At 38.3% G+C, this 25,402-nt stretch overlaps 1 protein-coding gene across 1 annotated transcript in view; it reads left to right on the top strand.

Moving 5' to 3' along the window:
* SYT10 (synaptotagmin 10) overlaps nt 1-23,086 on the top strand; it is a 36,000-nt gene extending 12,914 nt beyond the window's left edge. The window contains exons 2-7 of the mRNA XM_037390674.1: nt 565-922; nt 6,792-7,356; nt 19,356-19,476; nt 19,837-20,008; nt 21,450-21,579; nt 22,687-23,086. Of these exons, the coding sequence (XP_037246571.1) occupies nt 565-922; nt 6,792-7,356; nt 19,356-19,476; nt 19,837-20,008; nt 21,450-21,579; nt 22,687-22,758 (1,418 nt within the window). The 3' untranslated portion in view covers nt 22,759-23,086. The remainder of the gene's footprint in view (nt 1-564; nt 923-6,791; nt 7,357-19,355; nt 19,477-19,836; nt 20,009-21,449; nt 21,580-22,686) is intronic.
* Nucleotides 23,087-25,402: the final 2,316 nt, after the last annotated feature.

The raw sequence follows: 25,402 nt of genomic DNA on the forward strand, positions 1-25,402 counted from the left end.
CCAGAGCTTAAGATTTAACCTTAGAAATTTCTTATTTATGACAGACCATATCTGTCCCTGTTTATCCCACTTAAACATTAGGATTTAACGTGCTTCTGAAGCAGTTAGCACACAGACTCAAAAGCTTAGCAAGTCCTGAAGAAATTTGTGTATCATCCTGGTGGTTTAGAACTGGTCTGTCTTCATGTGCGCTTACAGAAAATGTTGACTGTGGTTTACATTTTTCAGCAGGATGTGTTCCTGGGACATCCTTTGACAGCACAATTTTGGAACCGTTTGGGTACCCCCTTCCTGAGAAGTCTGACTGAGTGCACGGGTAGTGGTACAGATACTGGCCCCTGGCCTGAACAACAATTAATGGAGCATTTGTGAAATAGGTATTAGGGAATGATAGCATTTTAAAGATACAGGTTTAGATATCAAGAAGAAAAAAAAATAAATAGGACTTTAAAGCTCTATGCAAGATAATGATTGAAAAGCTTCTGTCTCCTAACCTGTGTAATTTTATTTTTTTTTTCTCCGTGTTTGTCTGTCATTATGATCTTTGTTTCTAATTCTTTGCAGACATCTCAGTCAGTCTGTTAGCAGTAGTCGTCAGCTTCTGCGGGCTCGCCTTGCTGGTAGTCTCCCTTTTTGTCTTTTGGAAGTTGTGTTGGCCCTGCTGGAGAAGTAAACCTCTCACTTCCAATGCCAGTAATGTCCCTCAGAGCAACTCCAGTGCTCCCACAGAGGTTTTTGAGACCAGTGAGAAAAAGGAAGTTAAAGAAAATGGGAAACCTACAACAAAGGTACTTGAAGCTGCATTGAAAATTAGCCACACTTCACCTGATATACCAGCAGAGGTCCAGAACGCACTGAAAGAGCATTTGATCAGACATGCACGCATGCAGAGGCAGATCACTGAGCCCACATCATCATCAAGGTAAGTCAGGGGCACTCACATTTGTGGCATGTTTCCTGGGAACAGGTAGAGCCAGAACACTCTGCTGAGTATTTCCAGGATCCTGGATTATTTAAAGACTTCTTAGATATTATGGGTGAAAGAGCAGTCACGTGAAGGGAAAGCCTCAGTGTCCTTTGAACTGAGTATTCTGAAATGTACAATGTACTTTCAGTTACATCAGTATTTTAACATATGAAGATCAAATCTGTGTCTTCTACTACTTTGTAAATACATATGTTGCAACTTTTAAGCATTTCCATTTTAGGTTTTGCCTATAGGAAAATCTATTTCAGGGTTATTTTTTAAAGTACTGCAAGTCTCACTTTTCACAGATATTTTTATAGATACAGCAGTTGCTTTTGCAGAGGAAAGTTTCCCTCTCCACTAAATATATGACAGATTTGTTGTTGATGGCACATTTCTTTAAGACATGGTTTGCCACTTATAAAGGAACTAAAATCCCAGCCTAAGGATGTATATTCTTATGGACTGATCTTAAAGCACTACAGATTCTATAAGATCTTTAAATAAATGACAAGCATGTAGTGTTTCTGAAGTGATTTTTTTTTTATTAAAGTGGAGGACAAACTTTTATTTTGTCATAGGTACTGCTTTATATTGAAAAGTAGTGAAGGCATGTGCAGTGACCTATAGTTTCAAAGGAGATTTTCTTCAAATACTGTCAGCAAATTTAACGCATGGAAAACAAACAGTGAAGTGGAAAGTTCACTTTCTACATTAAAAAAAAAAAGGGAATGTTTTATAAACAAAGAATGGCAAAATGAAGGCTAAAGGAGGCACCTAAAGTATTGCATAATGCCTTAAGTTAGAATACAAATACTGTATAGGAAGTAGCTTTCCCTCAATAAACCATTTGCTAAATGAATACATGCTACTAAAGAAAAACAAAACAAAACAAAAATACCCAAACCAAGACCCCAAAGGCTCACATTCACAATAATTTTTGGAGGCACAAGAATGGAGAAGACACGTGCTTTAAATTTAGGTGGGCACATACTTTGCTGGCCTTCTGTGAGTCCCTAAAACAGCATTTTGCCAGTTCAGTGTGCTCATTGCAGTGGTGAGCGCTGAAGTGCTTTTTTCCAGCTCTTCCAACAGCGTGGAACAGCCAACAGGCAACCACAGGAGGCTCCCGTAAATGAGAGCACTCCAGCCAGGGGAGGTCTAACTGACTTCAGCAGCTGAACCATCTCCTGAATTACGAGACTGTATAGCTGGCTTTAAGCCACATTGCCCTGGCTATGCCTGGCTCCAGCTACTGTGTCCATCTGCTAAGACAGGGAGCACAGTATCCAAGCCACTCTGACCAAGATTTTCAAAATACTGGGATGTTATCTTTGAAATTGTAACTGTCATATTAAAAAAAGAGGGACTGAGGTTGATACAGCTGAGCATGACAAGGGTATTACACAACTAACTAACAGGATATTAATTGGAAGAGTTTTGTCCATCATGTAAACCTGTAGGTAATCAGACTGTCTGACTTCCTGAACAGACAGAAGAAATAGCTGGCTGGCAAATGGACTTGAATACTCCCTGTGGTACTATAGGGGAAGAAAGACATTCCAGGGACATTATCCAGAGCTACTTCAGGTTGTGACAATATTCCCACAGACCTCTAGAGTGATTTGGACTGGGGTATAAATGCATTTAAAGTATCTGTGAAGCCAAGGACAATTTTACAAAATTAAAGCCTGCCATCAATCCTACTCTTTCTGCATGTGTTTGTAACTTTGTAAGGCAGCTTTTTGTTTTTATCATCTCTAGATTATCAGGGTTAAAGCTCTCCTGAGAGGGACAGTTCCTTTGCTTTGAGTCACTCCAATTGTTCCACCTTAGCCAGTTAATAGCAGGATGTTTGGAGACATCATCTTCCTTTACAGTTTGCTGAACAGCTCTGCACCCTTGCTACAAAACATGTTTAGAATAAGATGTGTCTCTAAAATTCTCCAGAAATAGTAATTTCTGTGCTTGTAAATGCATTTTTTTCTATATCCCTGACGACCTTAAGGGAGTCTTAACCTTCTGACAGCCCATATTAATTATTGCTACCAAGAATATCATGTATGAGAAGAAGGCTGGATATTTAGACATCTTTCTGGATTACTCCTCCATTGTGTTGCAGAATGTGGATCACAAAACAACTAAAACCTGACTCCGGTGTCCTTCATTGGGGACCTCTGAATGAAGGGGAGCTATTAGCAGACACAGCAGTAGCATGACTTTCTCTTGCATCACCTTTGACACAGCACTGCTTCGTTGCACTCAGTTCTGAGTGATCCAAATGCACCATATCCTAAATGTATTCCATTGATAAAGGATCTGCAAGAAATATTTGCTGTCTGGATTGTCTCCTCTACACTGACCTCACCTGAGCTGGTGCAGATAAAAAGGTTGTAACCAGTTCTGTCATAGGTTAATGCAGCCATCAGCTGTTAATAAAAGAAATGGGCTCATATTAAGTCATTGTAATTGAAGCATAAGGATTTTAAGAAGCTGTTCACAGCAATAATAAAATGTGCCTGAACACTTTTCTAGACTGTACATTTAACATGGAGACATGTTAGTGTAGGGAAATGATGCATTTCTGCTTAATTAGAACTACATCATTTTCATAGTTCCAATAACATGAAAAGACCTGCCTATAAAAAAAAAACAACCAAACCCCAAACTTTATGAAAGTATTCTGTAATATAGTTTATTGCCTCTATGGTATTCTTTTCTTAAAATGTTCACCTGTATTTTTGAGGGACACACTTTTTGCTCTTGAGCATTACGTGAGAGATGGTCTTGTCATTCAGCTCTGCAAAGAGTAAGTTGGATCCCAAGAGGCACAAAAGCAAAAGTGAGGTGCTTGGGAACATTAAGGTTAAAGAAAAACAAGCAGATCTATTGACTTTATAATTGCAAGGAGGAGAAGCAGCCTCTGTTCTGTCTAAATACCACAAGTGCTGGTGTACATTCCTGGATTTGGTCCAAAAGATTGGTCTAATGTCATCTAGGAAAGCTAGACCAGAGCCACCCCTCATAAATCTCAAGTCATATCATAAATCAGCATCCCATCCTTCTCTTTTGTCATACATATAGCAGTATTACTGAGTTAGAAATCAACTTCATACTATCATTCCTATGCAAGCACAATTTTATATTACAGATTTACATACAGATTTACTGTCACTAAAAATGTATGTGTTCTAAGTTATGGAAGGCATGTCTGCTATAGGAGTGCTATATATAAGAGCCAGTAGAGGCTGAAGTACCCTGGACTTGCACATTAGTAGCTTCGCAGCATTTTCACAGCCTGGTTGCCTGACTTCCTGGTACTTCGTTATCACAGTCATTAATTCCTTTGTTATTGCAGAACAAAGGAAGATAAATATGTTACTATGACAACAGTGAAGCATCTTAATAATTAACAGACCAATTAGCTATCTTGGTGAAATGCTGTGACTCAGAGCAGATACTAGGTGCTGTGTAATTAGGACTTTGGCTTACTAGAGCAAAAGCACTGCTGGTTCCCACAGGGAACAACCAGCCATACAGCTGCACTGTTTTACTCAGTGACATCTTGCAACAGTGATGACATTCACAAGAGGATCTTACCTGCATAAAGTTTGAAAATTTGAAAGAAGGTTGGTACCTTAAAAATCATAGATTTGGGGGTTTATATGTTACTTTTACAAGTATTAACCCAAATCTTCATAAATGCAAGAGAATTCAAGGAAAAGAGAATTTGTCATGTGTCTGTTTTCACTCAGACTGGCAATGTCATACAGCTGGCTTCACTGCTTTCCCTGCACAGGCAGTTTTCTTCACTGCTTGTCTATGGCAGGGTTTGAACACGATTATCTGGGCATCTCAGTACTACAGCTGCAGGTGTGGGGAGCACTCGGGAAAGCCTACCTGTCCAGGTTTCATTAGCGCTGGGAGAAGCAGCAGTAACATAGGTCTTCCTCGACTTCACTGAGTCAAAAATACTTAGAAAGCTAGTGCCTAAACTGCTGCGTGCCGGAACATTTCCTGCCACTACCTTTTGAGTGGAGTTCATTTCCTTCCCTGTGTTTAGCACACCTGCGAGGCTGGACTTCTGAGGACAAAGGCACAGGGACAGCCCTGAAACTCCCTGAGGACAATACTGTATTTTCCTGACTAGTTAGGGCCTTCCCCCTCCTCACTCCATGCAATGTGGACATTGTATACTATGAATTCAGGGAGTTCTAGCATTTAAGAGAAAAGTAAATCTTTCAACTTGTCTGTCTGTGAAAAAAGGTAGAATGTGTTGTGAGGGGGCTGTATTGTTCATCTAAATTTGAGATCAAAACACCTGGATTTTTTGGAGCCACTTCAAATCTAGACAATGAAGTTCTCCCTCTGCTATTCTTGTGTCATGCTAGGGTTGCTCCCTGCACCTAGCAGTACTGAAACGGCTGAAAGGGGAAATGTTCTTGTCTATTATTTAATGGCTGCAGATTACCCTTTTGTATCTCTGCTCAGCTGAACTGCAGTAGTTTTGTGCTTCATGCCTTCTGCAACCACTTCACTTACAGCAAAAAATACAAATAATATCTATGAAATGAGCCCTGGTTGCTTTCAAATGGACAATTTGCATTCCTGATTTAAGAAAAGAAACACACAGCTGTGACACCTCTTGTTTTCAGAACACAACACCACCGGGAAACCAAGCAATAAGGCAAGGCTGCATTTGGCATTAATAAGCAATTGATTGCAAAAAGCAGAGGAAATTCTGACAATTAAATTGTTTTTTAATGGCAACTAAGTATGCTCACAGGAGGAAGTAGTGAGCTTTTCCAGTACAGAATTTTGGATTAGTGAAGTACCAAGGAAATGTGGTAATGTCCAAAAATGTAAACTGGACAGTGTGATCATAATGGAATCTGCTGATGATTCATTCTATGAAGCTTTTTGACCAGTGTTTTTGTACTACTGTGCAAGGCTGTTATGGTGTGCCAGGGGTTTGATTGCACTTCTAGTAGGAAAGGCACAAATTTCCATTGATGTTCAGGAGTCAAGATAAGCTCATAAATACATATGCTTATGCAACACTGCATTCAGAATTACAAGGATTTAAACATTGTGTCTTGCTAGGAGTACAGGAATTGGCTTTCCAATACATTATACATCAGAGTGTGAGAACAGAAGGGAAAAACCCATCACAGAAAAATGTTGACCAAAACTTTGATGTGTATTGCAGCCAGAACAAAGTATTCTCAGTATGAGTGGAGAAAGCAGCCTGTACCTCAGTGTAGCAAATGCCAAGCAGGAGTACATAAACCACTGTAGGATGGCAAAGCACTATGCAAACCCTCAGACATAGCTCTGCATGGCCTTTTCAGGCACCTTTCACAGTCATCACTGTGAAGCCTGGTAAACGTGTAATTGGAAAATCACCACAGAATGTCTCCAAAACCCAACAATTACTGATGACCATTCTGCAAGTGATTTTTTTTTCTGCCTGACTATACTCAGGCCCTAGCACAGTGGGACCGAGCAATGTTGGAACTGTCAGCTTGTTCTGTGAAAGAACCTGAATTTGGTTTTAGCTGCACAGCCTGAAAACAAGGTTATAAATATATGTATTACCAGCACACTGGGTGTCTTTAGGGCCAAGAAGTACATTTTGAATGATCATTTCCTCTCAAGGATGTTTTAACACTTGCAAAACATTTTGGGGGGATTATTTTACAATTATTTTAAAGAGAGGAACCCTTACTAATGTCATGGTCTTGTATTTCCTACTTAGTAGTAGCCAGGTCTTTTCCCAGAGATAACCGTGGCTCATTTTGTGTGTGTGTGTGTGTGTGTGCAGGCACAATTCTTTCAGGAGGCACTTGCCAAGGCAGATGCAAGTGTCCAGTGTTGATTTTAACATGAGGACAGATCCGATTTTGCAAAGGGGAGAGACAACAACCAGCATTGGGAGAATAAAACCAGAACTCTACAAACAGAAGTCTGTGGATTCTGATGGGCAACAAGAAGATGTGAAAACATGTGGAAAACTTAACTTCACTCTCCGGTATGATTATGAGAATGAACTTCTGGCTGTCACAATTGTCAAAGCCTTAGATCTGCCTGCTAAAGACTTCACAGGAACATCTGATCCCTACGTTAAGATTTATCTGCTTCCAGATAGGAAAAAGAAGTTCCAGACACGAGTTCACAGAAAGACATTAAATCCTGTCTTTGATGAAACCTTTCAGTTTCCTGTAGCCTATGATCAACTCAGCAACAGGAAATTGCATTTCAGTGTTTATGATTTTGACAGATTTTCTAGACATGACATGATTGGGGAAGTTATTCTTGATAACCTGTTTGAAGTCTCAGATCTCTCCAGGGAAGCCAATGTATGGAAAGACATCCACTGTGCTACCACAGTAAGTAGTGCGTTCCAAAAGCATTAATGTGATATTTTCGTTTCTCTTTGTAGTTTGTGGCACAGCATCCTGTTTATCAGCAGAGTCTGGAAGAAAAGAAAAAAAAAAGTTGTCAATATTTTCCTTTGAGCATAGAGAATAAGGTGCTTAGGAAGCTATAAAATATAATAACTACAAATCTTCTGGGAACATACCATCACCCATATAGTTTACTGCAAATATAAATTAGATTTATTAATTAAATAGTAGATCATGAAGGTCACTGCTTAATAAGAACAACTAATGTTTTCCTGTTAGCAAAATACCCTCTCCTTCAAAATGACCATCTATTAAGGAGCAAGCCCTGTCCTGCTCTTGTTAGCAGGTTTTCATCGACTGGAATTTTGTGAAGAGAGAGAGAGGCTAAAAATGCTTGAAGTCTAAAATGTTCTTTGCTGGCTGCCCTGTGCTTAGGGTCCCCAGTAGACAAATCTGTGTTGCTGCTGGTTACTAGCAAAACTCAAGAGGCACAACCAGGAGGAATTAGGAAACAGAAATTATTTGTTTGCTGTTGCAAGCAAGAAGAGGAAGCCTATGCATGGATGACAGAATGGATGACAGGCTACCAGCAGGAAAGCCATCAGTCTCCAAACGTTGTCTTTATTAACCTTGAAATCCAAACTCATCTTTCCTGGCTGGAATTTGAGGGGTAAAAAAAAATGAAATTATGGGAGGTATGTGGGGGTTATTTTATCTAGTATGCTATTTATATGGAAGTTTTCCCATTCTTTGGTCTCGGGAGATATCCAAAACAATCTGAGTCACCCCTGGATTTGAGCATGGCCTCCTGACAGTCATAGTGGGGATGAACAGAGGACAGAGCGGTACTAGACACTGTTTCAGACACAGAAGCTTTATACCATCCCTTCAATAGAGCCAGAGACTTCCCATGCCTCTTTTCCCAAATATTTTCATGCTATTCATACCTGCTAGACCGGGAAGTCTAGGTCTGCATGACTAAAAGGACAAAGAGTATTTCCTCACTGGTTTGAGCATGAGCATTGTGTTTCCTGAGAAAGGAGAGCATAGTGAGGAGCATAGTGGAGACAGTTTTTGAATGTGAATTCACAAAACCAGCTACTTATTTAACTGCCGGCTCTACCAAACTGGTCTGAGCAGCCTTCAGCACACTTCCAGAAAACCACATCTGTGGATGCTTAGTTTGATCAAGCTCAGATTTCAGGTAAACTTAAGCACTGTGTTCTCAAGCTTAAAATTGAATCTGTGTTTAAGGTCTTGGAATAATAGTCCAGTAATCATTTTTACAATTTCTTCTAGCTTTGATATTATCTTTAATACTTTAGTAATGATTTAAATGCTCACCGTTCCTTTGCAACAGGTATGTCTGGAGATTTTTAGCTGATAACTAGAATGGTTTCAGCAAATTAGAATCCCTGGACTGTTCACCACTTAGTTTTGAGCAGATTAAAATGCCGTAGCAATTTTTGGAGCTGGGAGAGATACTAATATACTGGATTAAAACGGTTGCTATCTGGGTGCTGAATTCTCATTCGAGTTTCTTCCTCACTAAGGGTTAGTACATGCAGTCATAGTGTTTAATTCACTCTGCTGGTGTTTTACTGTGTATGAAGTTTAAGAGAAAGCATGAAGTTCTTGGATTTCAGCCTTTCAGCCAGTATATTTTGCAGTATTCAATGTGTATAAATAAGTTGTCTCCAACTAAATCACTAACAATAAACACAAAATTGAGATATCTTCTAGTATTGGGTCACCACACTGGCTTTCATAAGCCTTACACTAGTCACAGAAAATTATGTAAGAAATTGATTGAATTTATTTTTTCCTGGCAAAATAAAACCCTCTTATAAGATGTCCTGTTACTATATGTGCAATGTGCTGCCTTGTGTTTTACTTCAGCTGTTTCATGTGAATTAAAATTTTAATAGGTTAGTAATAAAGATTTCCAATTCTGCCATTTCAGAAACTGTTAAGATGAGGGAGCCAATCCTGCACAGGAATAAATAGCGCATAAGATGTTAATCAATGGGAATTATAGTCTTAAGCCCCAGATCTAAAGTTTACCAAAGTCACTAACTAGCAATTAAAACTAACTAATGCTTGTCAGAGTCAACTGAACTTGGATTAAGCCTTGGAAAAAAAGACCCAGCTGGTTCTACAGTGAGTGAAAAATAACTGTACTCCAGGCAAGCATGCTTTGGTGTTCATGAAGAACCTTTAAAAAACAAACTGGCTGTCTCAGTGGGAAGGTCCATCCTTACACAGTAGAGCACAGGAACCAAGGTGCCGTTCTGCAAGTATATTTCTCTCATGCTTTTTCCTTCTTCACCTCCGCTCTGTTTTGTTGTATGTAATGTGGAGTTTTTCAGCCCTTGGTTCAGACATGCTTCCTAAGTGGTTTGTTCATGCTGTTGCTCAATGATAGATAGCAGAAGATGGGAGAAGTAATAGATCATAGGGTTGGAGGGTTGGTCCAGAACTTAAAAAACCACAGCAACAGTAGCCTCTCCTTAGCTGTGAGTCTTTTACAACTCTTCTGTAGTCAAGAATTTTCTATTCAGAAGGTAGAGTAAGGATAAAAAACATGCCTATTGCCCACTTGGAAAGAACCTGTTTTTATGACACAAGGCTCTGCAGTGTCGAGTTGAACACCTACTAGATAGATTTACCAAGGAAATTAACTGCAACATTTTACCAATGAAGAAAGTTACCAGAGGAGATCAGGAGTTTCTCTGCTGTGCAAAGACTCTCTGTTAGCAGTTAATGTTATTTTTAGAAGATGTGTTTGCACATCCATAAAGAGTTTTTATTTGGTATAGGAAATACACAGTCTGGAGAAAATCAGACTGGATGGTTACACTGAGTCCTTTTGGCCATAAAACCAATGACTCTGTGGGAATCTACAGTTTGAATACTTTTTTTTTTGCTTGTAATAGTGATTCAAAACTATTTTATAGAAGTGCAGGATTGGCCCCCGCACACACTCATTTCTCTTATGGTTTTCAACTGTTAATATTTATTCATCTTTTGTAGTTTGTATTTTGTTCCTTTAATTTTTCATCCACATCATTGTTTCTCTGTTATATGTTATGTTGAAAACCTACAGCTATTGTATAATATGTAGCTTGTACCTGTTGTAAGTGCTAAAGCATTTTCGTTTCTCAATGTTAAATTATCAAGGTAAATTTGGTGTAAAATTGGTTGTGGAAAAGAAGTGTCCCAGGTATCTGATGATATTAATATCCCCAAATTTTGCTTATACGTGGGTGATTAAATATTCAATAAATAATCCATCATTTACTTCTGTTCGTTTGATTAATTAAAAAAAAAAGAAAGTCAAGAGGCAGCTTTGGACCACCTGTGAAGGTTGCTCAGTATATCAGAGTACTGTCACTCTTAATACACTTTAGGAAATTAATGCATAATATCAGAGGCAAACATAATATCAAATGGATTGTTTAGTCAACATATCTAGGGTCTGTTTTTGCAAAATGCTTGTGAGTTTTGCATATATTTCTGAGATTTTGTTACTATCGAAATATACTGCATACTCTAAAAAAAATAAAACTAATTTATTGGAATTGCTAACAAGCACTTAAGTCAAATATACAGTGTCGTAAAACTGTGTAGGCAAAAAGACCACCTGTCGTCATCTAACACTTCCTGAATGTCAAAGCTTATTAACTTCCTGTTATACTTTTTTAAACAATTGATTGCTTTGGAAATCTCTGCCTCTAACATTGCCTAAAGAAAATTGGCAAGTGACTGTCAGAAAACACTTTTTTTCCAAAGCTGTTCTATGAACTCTGTCAGTGTAACCAGCTATAGGAAACTATGCAGTTGGGGAAAGAAAAAATGGGGCTCAGAATTTAGATGAAAACCATTTCCAGGATAGTGGTAGTCTCTTGCAGATGTTAGTCATGGAGCTATCATATATTTGTTGACTCTTGAATTATCTCATGTAGACAGACAGAACTTGATTTTTATTTAGTTTTCTGACACCAGGCGTGTCAGTGCTGCAGTTTTCTCATTTGTGAAGTGGGATATATAAGAAAGTTTTGTAAGAACACAGACTTCATGTGCTGCCCATGAGGTGCAACTACTGTTTCTAAAGCACTTGGAATCTAAGTGAATAGCCTTCCTGGAAAAGACAGAAGTTCTTAAATACCTTTTTTAATAAGCAGGGCAGTAACATTTGTCTCAGTTAATTTATCTCAAACACTTGCCAGAGTAAGATGTCACACATAATCCTGCTAGCTATTGGCCTGTTAAGGAAAGAGGTTCTTCTGACTGATTAAATGAGAATGAAGCCCACATCTGCAGTTGACCCAGAGCAGTTGCAGGCATTATCTTTGCTTAGTTTTCTCCGTAGTTCACTATTTAATAAGTGGGCAAAAAATGGCACAACAGACCTTGCTCTGAGTAAGGCAGTAGTGGTATAGAGCTGACAAAGAATATGTCTTACAGTAGTCAGACTTTGAGGCCACATGTGAAGGATTGTCCTATTAGTGTTTAAAGAGCAGCAGTACCAGGAAATGTTTTATCTCCAGCAATGTAGTGGGCTGTGCCCTACAGTTAGCCACCCTCATCAGAATGGACGTAGACTATTAGTGTTTCTGGAAATGCACATAAAAGCTTTAACATTATGTTAAACAGCTGTGATAGAGTAAAGACTTACCGGTATAGAAACATTTATCATCTCTGTAATGGGAACAGCCCCTTTAAAGCCAAGTATAGTGGGCACTTGTTATTTCTGTTCAGGGCCAGTGATGTAAAGGATTCATATGATCACTTGCTGCTGAGTAGATGAGAGAACACTCTGGGTCAGTCTTTACAGGAAAGATGTTGAGGTTCTTTATTTGGGTTTGGAACACTGCTTTAGGTCTGGGTGATAACTTGAAAAGGCGATCAGAAACAGTGCATTTCTGTCCAGTTACTGAAAACAGGGAAGGTTTGTATTATTACCAAATGTTTCTTTTCATTTGAAATGACAAATTATTTTAATATTCTGCTTTGCTAGAGGCAAACTGCTACTTTCAGCCTACCTTAAAAGTAAGAAATATTTGATGAATGAAAACTATGGTTTCCACAAGGGAAGTTAGTATCTCTGCATCCCAGTGGTACCATGGTAGCTAAACAAAGGTGCACGGCTTGACTGACCTGCTGTGCCCTAAGTGCTCTCTGAGTTTCTCACTGCAAATAATCTTTGCAGTCAATGCATTGCTGCTTCGGAAGCGCATCTTTATGTGGGAAGCCACATACGATTTGATTCGTTCACATGCCAGTAGATGCCACGGTTAGTTCACAGAAGTACCTCTGTTCTCAGCTGTTCTGAAGCAGGAACGGGCTTGCTTTCTGCCTGGCAAGATGAAACTACTCCCCTGGTGCACAAGACAGATGGCTATGTACACAGGGAGAGACAAAAGAGGCACGGGGGAGGCTTCCCGGGGTGCTATTGAGAGCGTTTAGCCTGCTGGACCCAGTGTGCTATCTCTGGGAGTCCTCTCTATGCAATCAGGACTGCAATCAGCAGCTGCACTTACCCAGAGCAATCAGGGTGTCAGTAGAAAACGAGCATTAGGCCTCACAAGCAGAAGCCACAGTCATGATAGAGCAGCAGCCCCCACTGCTTCCATACTGTCTTCCACAGAGGCAAGAAAAAATACAAACCTCCTTGATTAACTTCCCAGGACAACAGTTCAATCAGTGGTGCTGGGAGGAAGAAAAAGAGCTGGTTTTAATATGCAAAGAATAACAGGAGAGGAAAATAAATATTAGCTGTGGGGACAAGGTTTCCAAGGTAAAGTCCCCTTGAGAGGTGGTAGAATTAGCTCTCCAGTTTGACCTTTATGTAACTTTTTACGATTTCTGTGATAGCATAAATACCATCAAATTCTAAACGCATAGATGAGAAAGCAGACCGACTGGTATCTTGATCTATACCTTGAAACGAGAAATGTCTTAATACATTCTCAGATAACTGTCTGAGGGGACAGGTTTCCCTCTTTTCACCCAGCCCCCAACATTTATCATTGTGATTTATTTTATACCTGACTCTTGAAGCTTGAAGTCAGTCATTTTTACTGTAAAGAAGGAATATATATATAATGTTTCTAAACACAACAAGAAAAAAGAGAGAAATCTGTCCTTTGGGGGACTTACCTTCCTGCAGTATTCAAGTAAACCAAAGCTCTAGTTCTACCACTACATTTTTTGTTAAATTTATGTACTGTACAGAAAAGCAATTTTCAGTGTGACTAAAGGAAGCAGTCTAGGAATGTAAATGCTTAAATAACTTCTTTGGTTTCTGGGAAATTACTGTTAGTTAGTAAGGATGCTTACTCAAAATACAGCAGAAAAATGAAGAGAAAAAAGATTGTGAAGCACATGTTTAGGAATCAAATACAAAATGAATTCACACCACCATTAGTATTTTTGCTGTGCTACTCTCACATGCAGTCTTTGAATCATCATTTAAATTACAATTAATAGGAAAGTAGTTCTGGATATTAAAATAAAGATTAAGATTTAAAATTATTACGGTGGATTATGATAATCTGAATGATAACGAAAGTAACAACAAGAAGGTTTTGAGGGAATTTAATTTCTAATGCAGTATTAACTACACAAATACTTGTTATTTTAACCGTGGAAATTAATGACACACTAATAACAACAAAAGTGTATAAAATTTTTTGTTCTAGTAACATTTAAATAGCTCATTGTAAGAATCCATAGTGAGTTGCTCTTTTAAGACTTTGCTTGAGTTGCAAAACTTGAAAAACTAGGGCAAAAGAAGAAGAAACAAACATCAGTAAAAAATGGCCCAGTGTTCATTTCACATATCAGCTGCCTATCTTTTCACACCTGCTAGCATAGGAAACAAGAACTTGGATCATAGGACGGAGACTACAGAAGTTCTTACATTTTTAGTATAGTTAGTAAATAATTTTTCCAGTCCAGTTCTGTGTTATGAGTTGTGATGTGAGAAGAAACTACCCTGAATGTGGAAGGATGTCTGTCTAGCTTTCTTACTGAATCTGTAGAGGTTCCTAGCTAAAAGTTGTCTCTAATGTTGAATTTAATGGAGACAATTGGAAAAATTAATCGGTTTAAAAGACAGCAAAGCTTTCACCAGCAACAATGGTTCTGAGAAAATGATCAGGCTAATCGATGTTACCCTACAAGGGATTCAAGTTCCCTCTGACACCCCTCCGCTGTTTATCCATGTTGCAAGTAGGGACCACAGCCTCCGTAGAAATGCTGCTAACTTCTACAGGTGTAAGTGTGAAAATGAGGGCACTGGTGTCCATTGGGTCTGATGACAAAAATAATAGAATAAGCACCTTTTTCCATTTGACTTTGCCAACCCCTGAACTGATTTCCCAAAGGCCCCTAAAGCAGGGAATGCGGACAGATCCCTGGTAACCTTACGGAAAAAATGATTGGCACGTCCATTCAGGTGTGATTGCTTGTGTAGGATGAGAGCTATGAAATTTGAAGAATCTGTGTTCTTTAGCTGAAAAAAACCCCAAGTTCATCTGAATAGCTGACATATGCATTTGAGATCGGTGTTTTCTTTGTTTTATTTTGTTCTAGCACCACTGCAGCAGAAAATGGATTGGATAGTGAAGTAAACTGGGAGCTATAAAAATAACTGGAGCTAGTATAGCACTTACCATCCTTCCAGTTTCGTAGTACGGTATGATGGCTTGTGTACACAACAGGGAAATAAGTGAGTTAGAGATAGAGAGTCCCACTAATGCTTCCTTTTGCATTAGCACAGCTGTGCTTAATGCTGTTTTTTCTGTACCTGTTATTGGGAGTCGGGGGGGGGGGGGGAATCATTACAAGCATCTGTAAAGCTAACTGTTAATTGAAATCTAAGTTTAATTTAAGAAGAAAAAGAAAAACTCAAAGCAGACCTAGGAAATAGATAAAATTTCATGGGATGTACCTAAGTAATGTCCAGTTCTAGGCAAATATATGATACCTGTAAGGCAATCTAAAGCATAGTTAAAAATTTTCATGAATGTCAACCACTGGGTCCAGGCTTGTGTCTTCTGAGCTGTTTTTTTTTGAGGTGGACTGTAACACAGTGATTGTTGAGGCTAGTCTGTGCCTTGGCTCTCTCAGATTTGCTTATACTAAGAGGCTCCTGTCCAATGAATTGTGTGAACTTAATTATTTAGTGTATTATGAAGTGAGAAAAATACAAATTTTCTAGACCACTGCAGTTCTGAAGTAATTTAAATCCTATTTTTAAATCTCAATTAAAATCAATAATACTTAAGGATCCAGGGCATTTATTGTTACTCATTATAATCACTGTGGTAGACAAAGACTGCCATGAGAAGTTTAAATGCTGAGCCTTACTTTATTTGTTATCTAGGTCTGAACCTGTGTTTTCAGCTCAAAATTCATGAATCTCTAGTCCTCAAGTCAACAAATAAAGTGTGTATGGGGGAAATGGTGATATCCCAGACATTTTATCCAATACCAAGTCTCTGATGCTAGCATATGTATATACACATGCAATTTTAATCGTAATTCTTCAAAAGAACATTTAAAAGTTCATAAGTCTGGGGCTCCACCATGTGTGACTGATTTCCAAATAATATTTATTTTAGTGATGCATTTTAATATCTTAATGTCCAGTTGCCCCATGACTTGTAGAAGTCCTAACAAAATATAGTCAGTTCACTCAAGTATGAAGAAAGAGCCCCAGTCTCAGCAGATACTCAGAGTAGAAACTCAGTAAAAGTACTCTGACTTTCTATTCCTTACTAACCAAAAAGACACTGTCTACAGAACTGTCAGAAAATGTTTCTAGATACCACAACTAGTACCAAATGGAAGTAAAAAATTAAAAGTCATCAGAGTTGTTTAAAGGATTTTGAAAGAACATGTTTTTAACTTGACCTGAGGACCGTAAGAACTCCTGGTCTGTGGTAGAAATCTATGACAACCAGTTCTCTCTACCAGGAGAAGAATTAAATGGTGTCTGTGGACTAGTGCAGGGTAACAACTAATTTTATTTCTGGCCCTTTGGCCTTATAATGAGCAACTTGTAAATGTCTTTGATATAGGCAAGATGGTTTATTTGAAAGAATATCTATTCTAGCCTACTGCAGAATTTATCTATTCAAATAGTGCACAGAGTAACATGAGCGTTATTCCACAGTAAGAAAATCAGACCCGTCAGGACAACACAAGCCACATTTTTTCCAGATATAGAGCACAGGCATCATAAAGTGCCTGCATAAACAGTGGAGTGGAAGAGAGCTTTTCCCCAATCCTAAAACCATCATTTACCAGTTCAAACTGAGTAGTCATTACAGTCATTACAGTGCTCTGGTAACTTAGTACATCTGCCCTTTGGACAGTCTGCTGTGTGAAGCAAAAAGATTCCCCTCATTTGTTGTCTAAGCATTTCTGTTTGCATTAAGGCATCTTGCCTATTCATTGCATAGTCAAAAAAAAAAAAAATGGGGTTTGATTGCAGGGGATTTTCCAAGCTCTTTTTCAATATAACTTCAGTACATGGTGTTCAGAAAGGAAAGAAAAAAGACTGAGCATAAGCTTCAAATGGTTGCCATTTTGTTAAACACTGATGTTTTTCTCTGCTTTTCCAAAAAGTACTGTAGAGTAACCACCATATGGAGTTTTGCAAATATTTTGAGCAATGCTTCTTTTAAAGTATTTAAGTCATGGTAAATAGTCCTGTCTGTATTCTTATCCTCTGAGCTCACCAAACCTTTGAGTGTGTATCTAATTTATCTTCAAAACCAAATAACACAATACTCAAGTTCACAGTCCCATCTTGCAAAAAATGATTTTTTTCTCTATTCACCTATACAAATCTCTCAGAAGAAGGAAGAATTAGTCCTTTTCACAAGCTGCCCAGTGTGTTTGATGATCCAACCCATCTTCATCATCTCTCTCAACAGAGACATTAAACTTTGAAGTACTGGATGTGGGGGATGTATATTTGCTTTTCAAACAAAAGACTGAGATCTCTTTGACATATGGATATGAGGAACAACAATCAGACTCTGAATTCAGAAAGTAATGCTAGTAACAGAAGCTGTGCTTAAAACAGATTTCAGATATGACAAAAGCTAAAATATAACAGAGCGCACTTGCTACTTTAACAAATGAGTGACAAGAATAACACTTCATTTGTTCAAGTTTTATTTATTTCTTCTGAAATAAAAAAGTGAGTTTGTTAATGTACTCTGTGGCACAAAATTCTGTGCTCTGTGTGGTAAAGTAAGGGCTTGGGCTAAGGAGATGTCAGATAGCTTTATTTATCTTATGTGGACTGAATGAGCTAAATAATTTTGAAATCCCAAGAAATCTGAAATACTGAAATACTGACAAGCATGAAATTTCCCCACAGTGCATGTTCCCATGCTTATCAATCTATTAATTCTCAGAACAGAATCCCAGCAAAACGACTGAACATGTGAATTCACCAACCTACACAAATGTAAATATTTTATTAACAGTGCAACAGAGAATTTAAAGCTATTCTAAAACTACATTCTTCAATCTAAAATCTGCAATGCAGGGGAAAAAACCAAACACACAAACAAACCCCTGAAGCATGTGGTTAAGTCCATCTTTACTCAAGAAGGATCTGAAGTACCTATTTCAATTTAGGCAGAGTATTAACCTGAGGGAAGTCAATATAACTGTTCATATCAGAAACTGAAAAATGTGAACAAGAAGCCTCAGTCTGTCTAATAACTATAAGCAATGTAAGTCATCTACACTGCAGTCATTATTTTAGTATGTGTAATTTAAAAATATATCATGCTTGCCCAGCTGATGCTAGAACAGCTGTACCATAAAGCCAGCAGTTCTCAAAGAAATTTGTACTCTCAGGGTAACTGTAGGTTTGACAGATAAAATGTTGAAGCTGAGATATTAAAAATAAGCCTTTTAGTAACAGTCAAAAAAGCCCTTTGAGATCGCATGAGCATGCTTGAGAGTGGCTGCCTTACAGAAGTAACTTCCTTACAAGCTCATATTTGAAACTTCTGAGTTGTTCTTAATATGCAGCTTTCTTTGGGCCTTTTTTGGGGGTGTATTTAAAATTTTAGAACAGGAACAATTCAGAACATAACATCTCAACAACTAAGCTTTTGTGGTGTTAAATAATTAAATGACTGAGAAAAGAAAAAATAAGAACTGATGGAACCTGTCTTCCTTAGATTACATTTCTCAAGTGTTGTAGCATCTGAACTGTATCACAACATCATATTACATGAATCCACAGCACATTGTCTCAACATAGAAACTATCTTTGTGAGGATTATTAAGTTCCATATGGACCTCTTCTATCTTTCTGAGTATATTACCCTCCAAAAATCTGCTGTTGAGACAAGTTGTTGGTACAACTCCTTTACTTTGCTTTTCTTCTAGAATAGAACAACCCCTCAAAGCACAGTAAGAGCAATAAAGCTAGCAACTTTTACAAGCACATTCTTCTTTTCAAAGCACTTAGGATAAACTTTTCATATGCATACATGTGTGCAGAAATAAATTTCCTATGTAAACTCCAGCAGCTAAAAGTCATGTAAATGTGTGTGACCTAAATATCCCACCAGAGTTCTTTCTACTGTGGTTGATGGAGTCTGAGTATTTTCAAGAGCAGAACTCAGCATTCTACATTCAGCACCTTTCCATTTGTATGAATGCAACACAAACATATCAGGAATCCAGAGATTTTGGCTCTGCTTTTGTTCTAATTTCTCAGTTTTGTAATTCTAGATCCTGTAGCTAAAATATTATCCTGTTGGTATCCTTTCTGTATTTTATAGAAATAATTGCTGAAAATTGTTTGTGACCTCTTCAAAAGCATCTGAGGCTGCAAAAGAAGTTCCTCCATGTGAAAAAAAATCTAAATTTTTGCATGATCTGAATGAATTGTTGGCAGTATGATCAGATTTCTAATCATTGCTTTTCTTTTTCAGGAAAGCATAGATTTGGGTGAGATCATGTTTTCCCTTTGTTATTTGCCTACTGCTGGGAGAATGACATTAACAGTCATCAAATGTAGGAATCTCAAAGCAATGGATATAACTGGCGCATCAGGTGAATCTACTTATTTTTAAATAACAGGGCAGAGTCTACTCAGGAAGGGGACAAATAGGAACTCAGGGTTTATTTCTGTGTTTAATATGGTTGTGAAATGGAAGTAGCAGGAGAATGGGTATAGGCCCTGTTCAGATCCACTGGCTACCTTTGGTCTGGCAGACGGTATGACTGTTTAGAAGGCCCATACCTTTCCTTTGCATTGACAGTATATTGAAAGCAGTGTTTGCCAGAGTCACTGAAATCTTTGTAATATATTTTTTTCTTAGCAATGACATTCCTACAAAAAATATTGCTTTTGTGTTACACATTTGAATGACTTTGAGTCCAAATACACACAATTGATTATCTGTTACTCAGATCCATATGTCAAAGTGTCACTGATGTGTGAGGGCCGAAGACTGAAAAAGCGGAAAACGACCACAAAAAAGAACACGCTCAATCCCATTTATAACGAGGCCATCATCTTTGATATCCCTCCAGAGAATGTGGACCAGGTCAGCCTCTCCATTGCAGTCATGGATTACGATCGGTAAGCACAGTTTGCTTTCTGACCTTTAAACTTCAGGGAGAAGTTAACGTGATCGTTGCAAGCAACTGCTTTCTACCTCCTTGAACTTTCAAGTAGGTTCAGTGTCACAAAAGATAAAGCCCTGGGGTCTTTTCCTGAAGAAGTTTAAAGCTTCCACACCTTTTACAGCTCAGACCATTTAATCTGTGTCACCAGTAACTGTGATGAGGAAGAAACATGGCTCAATCTTCTTAGGGGTTACTAGTCTTGGTATATATTTCTGTCCCCATCTGGTTGCTGGACTATGTAAAAGCTTTATAAATCAGGTATGTCTCCCAGTTTAAAAAAGGCCCTCACACCTCTGGTTTCTATTTAAATGGCAGTTATTTCAAAGCAAAGAAAATCTGGATGACTAAAAAAGAATTAGATGCTAATTACCTCATTGAATTAAGTCATAATTAATTCTTCGGTTGACTCAATAAAGAAGCTTTGTAACCTTTGGGTTCAGCCCTCGCTGATAACGTATCTAAGCCTCAGTTATCTATGTCCTCACCAAGAACTGACAGGAAGAGACTCCTACTTGGAGTGGCTCAAGGACTGCAGGTTAAACCGAACAGTGACTGAAGAATCATGCCTGAGCCAAGTTTGATTCATTTAAGTGCTATTAATAATAAGCTCTTGAGACTGCAGGGCAAATAAGTCAAATTTAGTAACACAAAAATTCAGATTGTTTTTCTTTGCCATCAGATTTCTGATTGTCCTCCAACTTCTGCCAGGAAGACTTTCTCAGTCAGATGTGAAAGGGACACTATGGTGCCATTAAGGTTGCACACTTTCAGTCCTTTTCAGCTGCTCCTTTCGAAGTGTTTGCTAAGAGGAAGTTAGGAAACATTATTCTAAGGCACATATAAGGAGTTCTGGAGTCCCTCAGAAAGTCTATGGCATTGCCTGCAGTATGAACTATTAAGGTATAGCCTATTACAGCTATGGATCTTTTCTTTCACAATTTTGGCTGAAGTTCCAATGACCACAACAATTAAAGCTGGGAAATACAGTATGAAATGATGTCTGAAGGATTTGCAGCAGGAAATGTATGCCCTTCCATTTTCCTTCACCTTCTTCTCCCACAAAATTGAAGCATTCCTTCTAGATCATTTGGTATATTATGGTCCTTTTCTGTCCTTGTGTCTTTTGGACTGTAACCTTTTAATGGTGAGGGTTAAGTCTTCATTACTAATTTTATAGCTGCTAGAAGCATTCTGGTAGTGGCTGGAGGTTTTTGATGCTAGCATTACAGAACTTAATATTACTATATTACCACTAAAACTAATATCTGTAAAAAATAATGTGAAAACTTTGGGCATGTATTCTGTGCTGCACTAAACCAGTAAACAGAATTATAAATCAAATGTTATTAAAACTATTTTTTTTAAAAAAATTTCTGCCTCTCTGCAATTCTTAGAGTAGGGCACAATGAGGTCATTGGGGTATGTCGGACAGGAATTGACGCTGAAGGGCTTGGAAGAGATCATTGGAATGAAATGCTGGCTTACCCCCGTAAACCAATAACTCACTGGCATCCACTAGTAGAGGTAAGAAGTAGCAAAATTTCCTCCTTCTCAGTATATTGAATGTTTTTGTCTTCCTCAGACTTTATGTGGTTCTGAGAATCATGAAAATCAGTGCAGCATCTGTGGAACAGCTAAAAGATCCTTAGCACAACCTAAATCTAGTTGCAAGGGTTTATTGATTACTTAAATGTGCCATTTCAAAAGTTTCCATGATGTGCTGGTGGATATTGTAAGATTAAATTAAGACATTCAAAATTCTCAGAGATGATGATAAAGGAGCTTACATCCACTTAAAAGAGATCATTTGCAAGTAATTCAAAAGCAATCATTTCCTATTCAAAAATCTTTAGCTTGAACAGTTATGTTGCTAAAACATTAATCTGAAACTGGCCTGCTAATTAGGCTAAATTGAGGCATCATACCAGCAGCTACCTACAGAGTTACTCAAACAGACACTTATTGGAAGCTTATGCAAATGCACAGGTGATTATACCTACAAGTCCCTGGGCTTCCCTCTTCAAGATGCTGCAGCCACCTCACTGGTTTTCTGTATGTAAAATGCTCACAGCTTTGGGCTCAGAAAAATTCATATTGAAGCCTCAAGAAGCCACAGGCCCTGTTTTGGGACACAGAGGACACACTGTTCAGACCTTCCCAAAAGCAGACTCTGTAGAATAATGAGTTGCTCTCTGAGGCGTCACACACCACTTGGTTTCCCCACTGTGCAGGACATGGCTGCACAGCGTGTCCGGTGACAAGTAGGAAAAGCCCAACAGCAAGGCCTCAGGAGAACACCTGCTAGAAGAGTGTGAGGGCAGAGAAACAGAGTCAGTGCAGTAGAGAAGCCTCTTTTCAGGGGTTCGTGGCTCTCCCTGGATCATGTAAGTTTGGAGACAGAGGTACCACCCCTGCTTGGTGAAATGAACCCACTCCTGTGAAATGAGTCAGAGGCATTTTTAGGAGATCACTTGAGGAATTTTCTTTCCATTATTAGTTCTGCTAGAGACTTTGATCCGGAAAGGGTCTAGGTGCGATTTGGGTTCTTTGAGGGAGTCTCTCATCCTCTGAAATAAGTGTGATGCACAGCCACATGTGATCACATTTGTAAAACTAACACTTTTCTTGCAGTTACCTGGCCGAGCAACCAGTTTTGATAGCCAGGGATCTTGTTCATCACCAAAACCACCGCTTACGCCCTAGGGAACAGGAATGGATTCACCGTGTTCAGTGTCCAAAGCTCCCTTGTAGCTCATATCTACGTAAACAGAAGGTTCGGCTTCCGCAGATGAACTGTATCCATATTTTTTATTCAAATACATTTTTCCTATTCTAAGTCTTATATTACAGTTTATAATCATTTCTTAATGTATGAATGAAGTTGACTTGAGCCACATATAACCCTTCCTCATACAAATTCATTCACTTGTTTTCTCACTGGCATATATCCAGTGTCATATCCAAGTAGTATTTTGATATGACCTCTATCTTTGCATAGACAAAGAAAAAAAAAATCCCCAATAAATCCCTTAAGCAATTCAAACCACTGCAGCTTGTAATGCCTAATTCTTTTGCAGGAGAGCAAATAGTCATACATAGCTCATGCAGTGAGTTTCTTCTAAATTGCACTAAATCCTCTATGACTTCTCAAGAAAACACTTCAAGCTGAATGTTGCATGAAAAAACAACTGTTGTCATGCTTTGGGCGTTTGGAAAATCAGTTCATTCCTTGGGCAGGGAGGAAGGGTTGATCAAAAGCCCACTGAAGCCGATGAGAAGGACCCTACTGGCTTCACTGGGTTTTAGTTCAGCCTTTATGAAACAGGTCTCACAACTGGATCTATGCAGTTATAATCTTCCAGCAATCGAGATGCCGGCTGCCCCTACAGGAACTCTTTATCCTGTCCGGGAAAACAACCAGACACGTGCAGCCAGGCAGGTGGCTGTACCTCAGCAGCTGGTTTGCTTCAACGATCCACCGGCTGATGAAGAGCTAGCTCAGATGTCTCTGCATGGCACTGGACAGCGCATGTACAGGTATTGTTGTGGAAAGCTAATGTTGCTGCAGTGAGTTGTGTAGAAGTGGATGTAGCTCCACAGAGGTGTAGCTGTCTCCTGATGAGGTGCATCCAGCCCCTTCAAAGCAGCTCATTTGCTGCTGGCATCATGCAGTCTTTACTTGGTCTTCACACAGGTCAAACTGTAGATGAGAGAATGCTCTGAAGTAAAGGAACTGATTTAATATGTTTAAGCTGTTCAAAAAAAATGAAAAAAACCTGCAGTTATGCACAACATTTTTCTGATTCTTGATTTAACATGACAATATTAGGTTTCTTTGAAGATATTTTGAGTAAGTGCATAACTCACATCAAATAGTTCCTGGTCCCTGACTGGGTATCTCTAGGATTACATGCTAAATATGATTTTGAGATATGTTTTCTGTCAATATATGGAGAGAGAAATTGAAATGTAAGAATTTTATAAACTAGTAAACTCATGTATTAGAATACACAGTGACAGCAAATGCAAAAATTATTGGCTGAAGTGAGCTGCTTTAAAAACAAAAGAGAACTACATATTATTTTGTGCGTTTAGCTCTTTTTAACGCTGCAGTTGACCTCAGTCCATTATTTTTTTTTTCTGTTTTTCTTTTTTCTTTCTGCGAAGAACGTGTCAAAGACTGCATGACTGGGACTGAGATTAAGTTGAACTGCAACTAGGAAAAAGTTGAGGTGGTGGCTCTTTTTGTATGTTTGTAATGTATAAAGAAAACTAAGAAGATAATGTTTTCCAAAATAGTGTTTTTACAGAAGTAAAGTGTCATACATGAGAAAAACGCTAATGGAAGTTTGATTTATGATAATGGAAGCATTTCTGAGAATTAATCTGTTTATGAAATGAAAAGGCAGTTTACACAGACTTCTGAAGAACCATTTTGGCTTGATTACTTTGGCCGGGTAGATACAGAATATGTTTATGAAGATCCAGTCCCTCCATTCCATTAACTAATCTCTAAGACAGTCAAATATGCCTTGATGTGTCTTAACTGCTCCAGTAAAGTTAGGGAGGCTGGTCTTCACATTACAGTGTTTCTAAGGCAAAAAAAGGAGGCAGGTTTCCTACCTTGCTTTCTGTGCCTACAAACACAGCAAGCAAGCAAGCAAATAAATACATCTTTCAGACATTCTTTACAAACTAAAAAGAAAAAAAAAAAAAAAGGCTCCAGCCCAACGTTTTGAATGTCTGTTCCAGGTTGCTATTCATGGCTTCTGGTCAGAAATAGTTTTTCACAGAGAGGGTTAGTAACGCTGAACACTGATCCTCCCTGCTCAAGATTGTATTTTCATAACCATAAATACAGAGCAGCCTTGCAGAATTTCATTTCTTTGCTCTGGGTGAGTAATTTTTTAAATAGGAGAACAAGCTCTCCTCTGTGGGTGTTTTTTCCTCCCATCATTGTTGTCATCATGAGATTCTGTGGCCTAGATAATTTTCATCATGATTTTGCAAGGTTGATATAGAAACAGAGATATATGTATGTGGAAATGGAAAAATATTTTGTGTATACATTTATCTTAATATAAATTATATCAGCAGTGGCCTTTGTGGCCTAGAAAATACTTTTTGTAATGTGGTACTGTAACAGTTAACTAAATATTCTTTGCACTTTTTTGCACCTAATATCCAAAAAGCTAACAATTTCACAATCAAATGTAGCATAAGTGTTCAGCAATGAGCAACACCTTTTTAACTATTTCATTGTTCTCTATGAGTATCCTGTATGTTTCATTATAAGTAGTAAGGTATTTTGAGATTCATTTTCTTGAATTTAAATTGTTGTCAAACA

The sequence above is a fragment of the Falco rusticolus genome, chromosome 5 (genome assembly GCF_015220075.1).
Source record: "Falco rusticolus isolate bFalRus1 chromosome 5, bFalRus1.pri, whole genome shotgun sequence".
Classification (NCBI taxonomy): domain Eukaryota; kingdom Metazoa; phylum Chordata; class Aves; order Falconiformes; family Falconidae; genus Falco; species Falco rusticolus.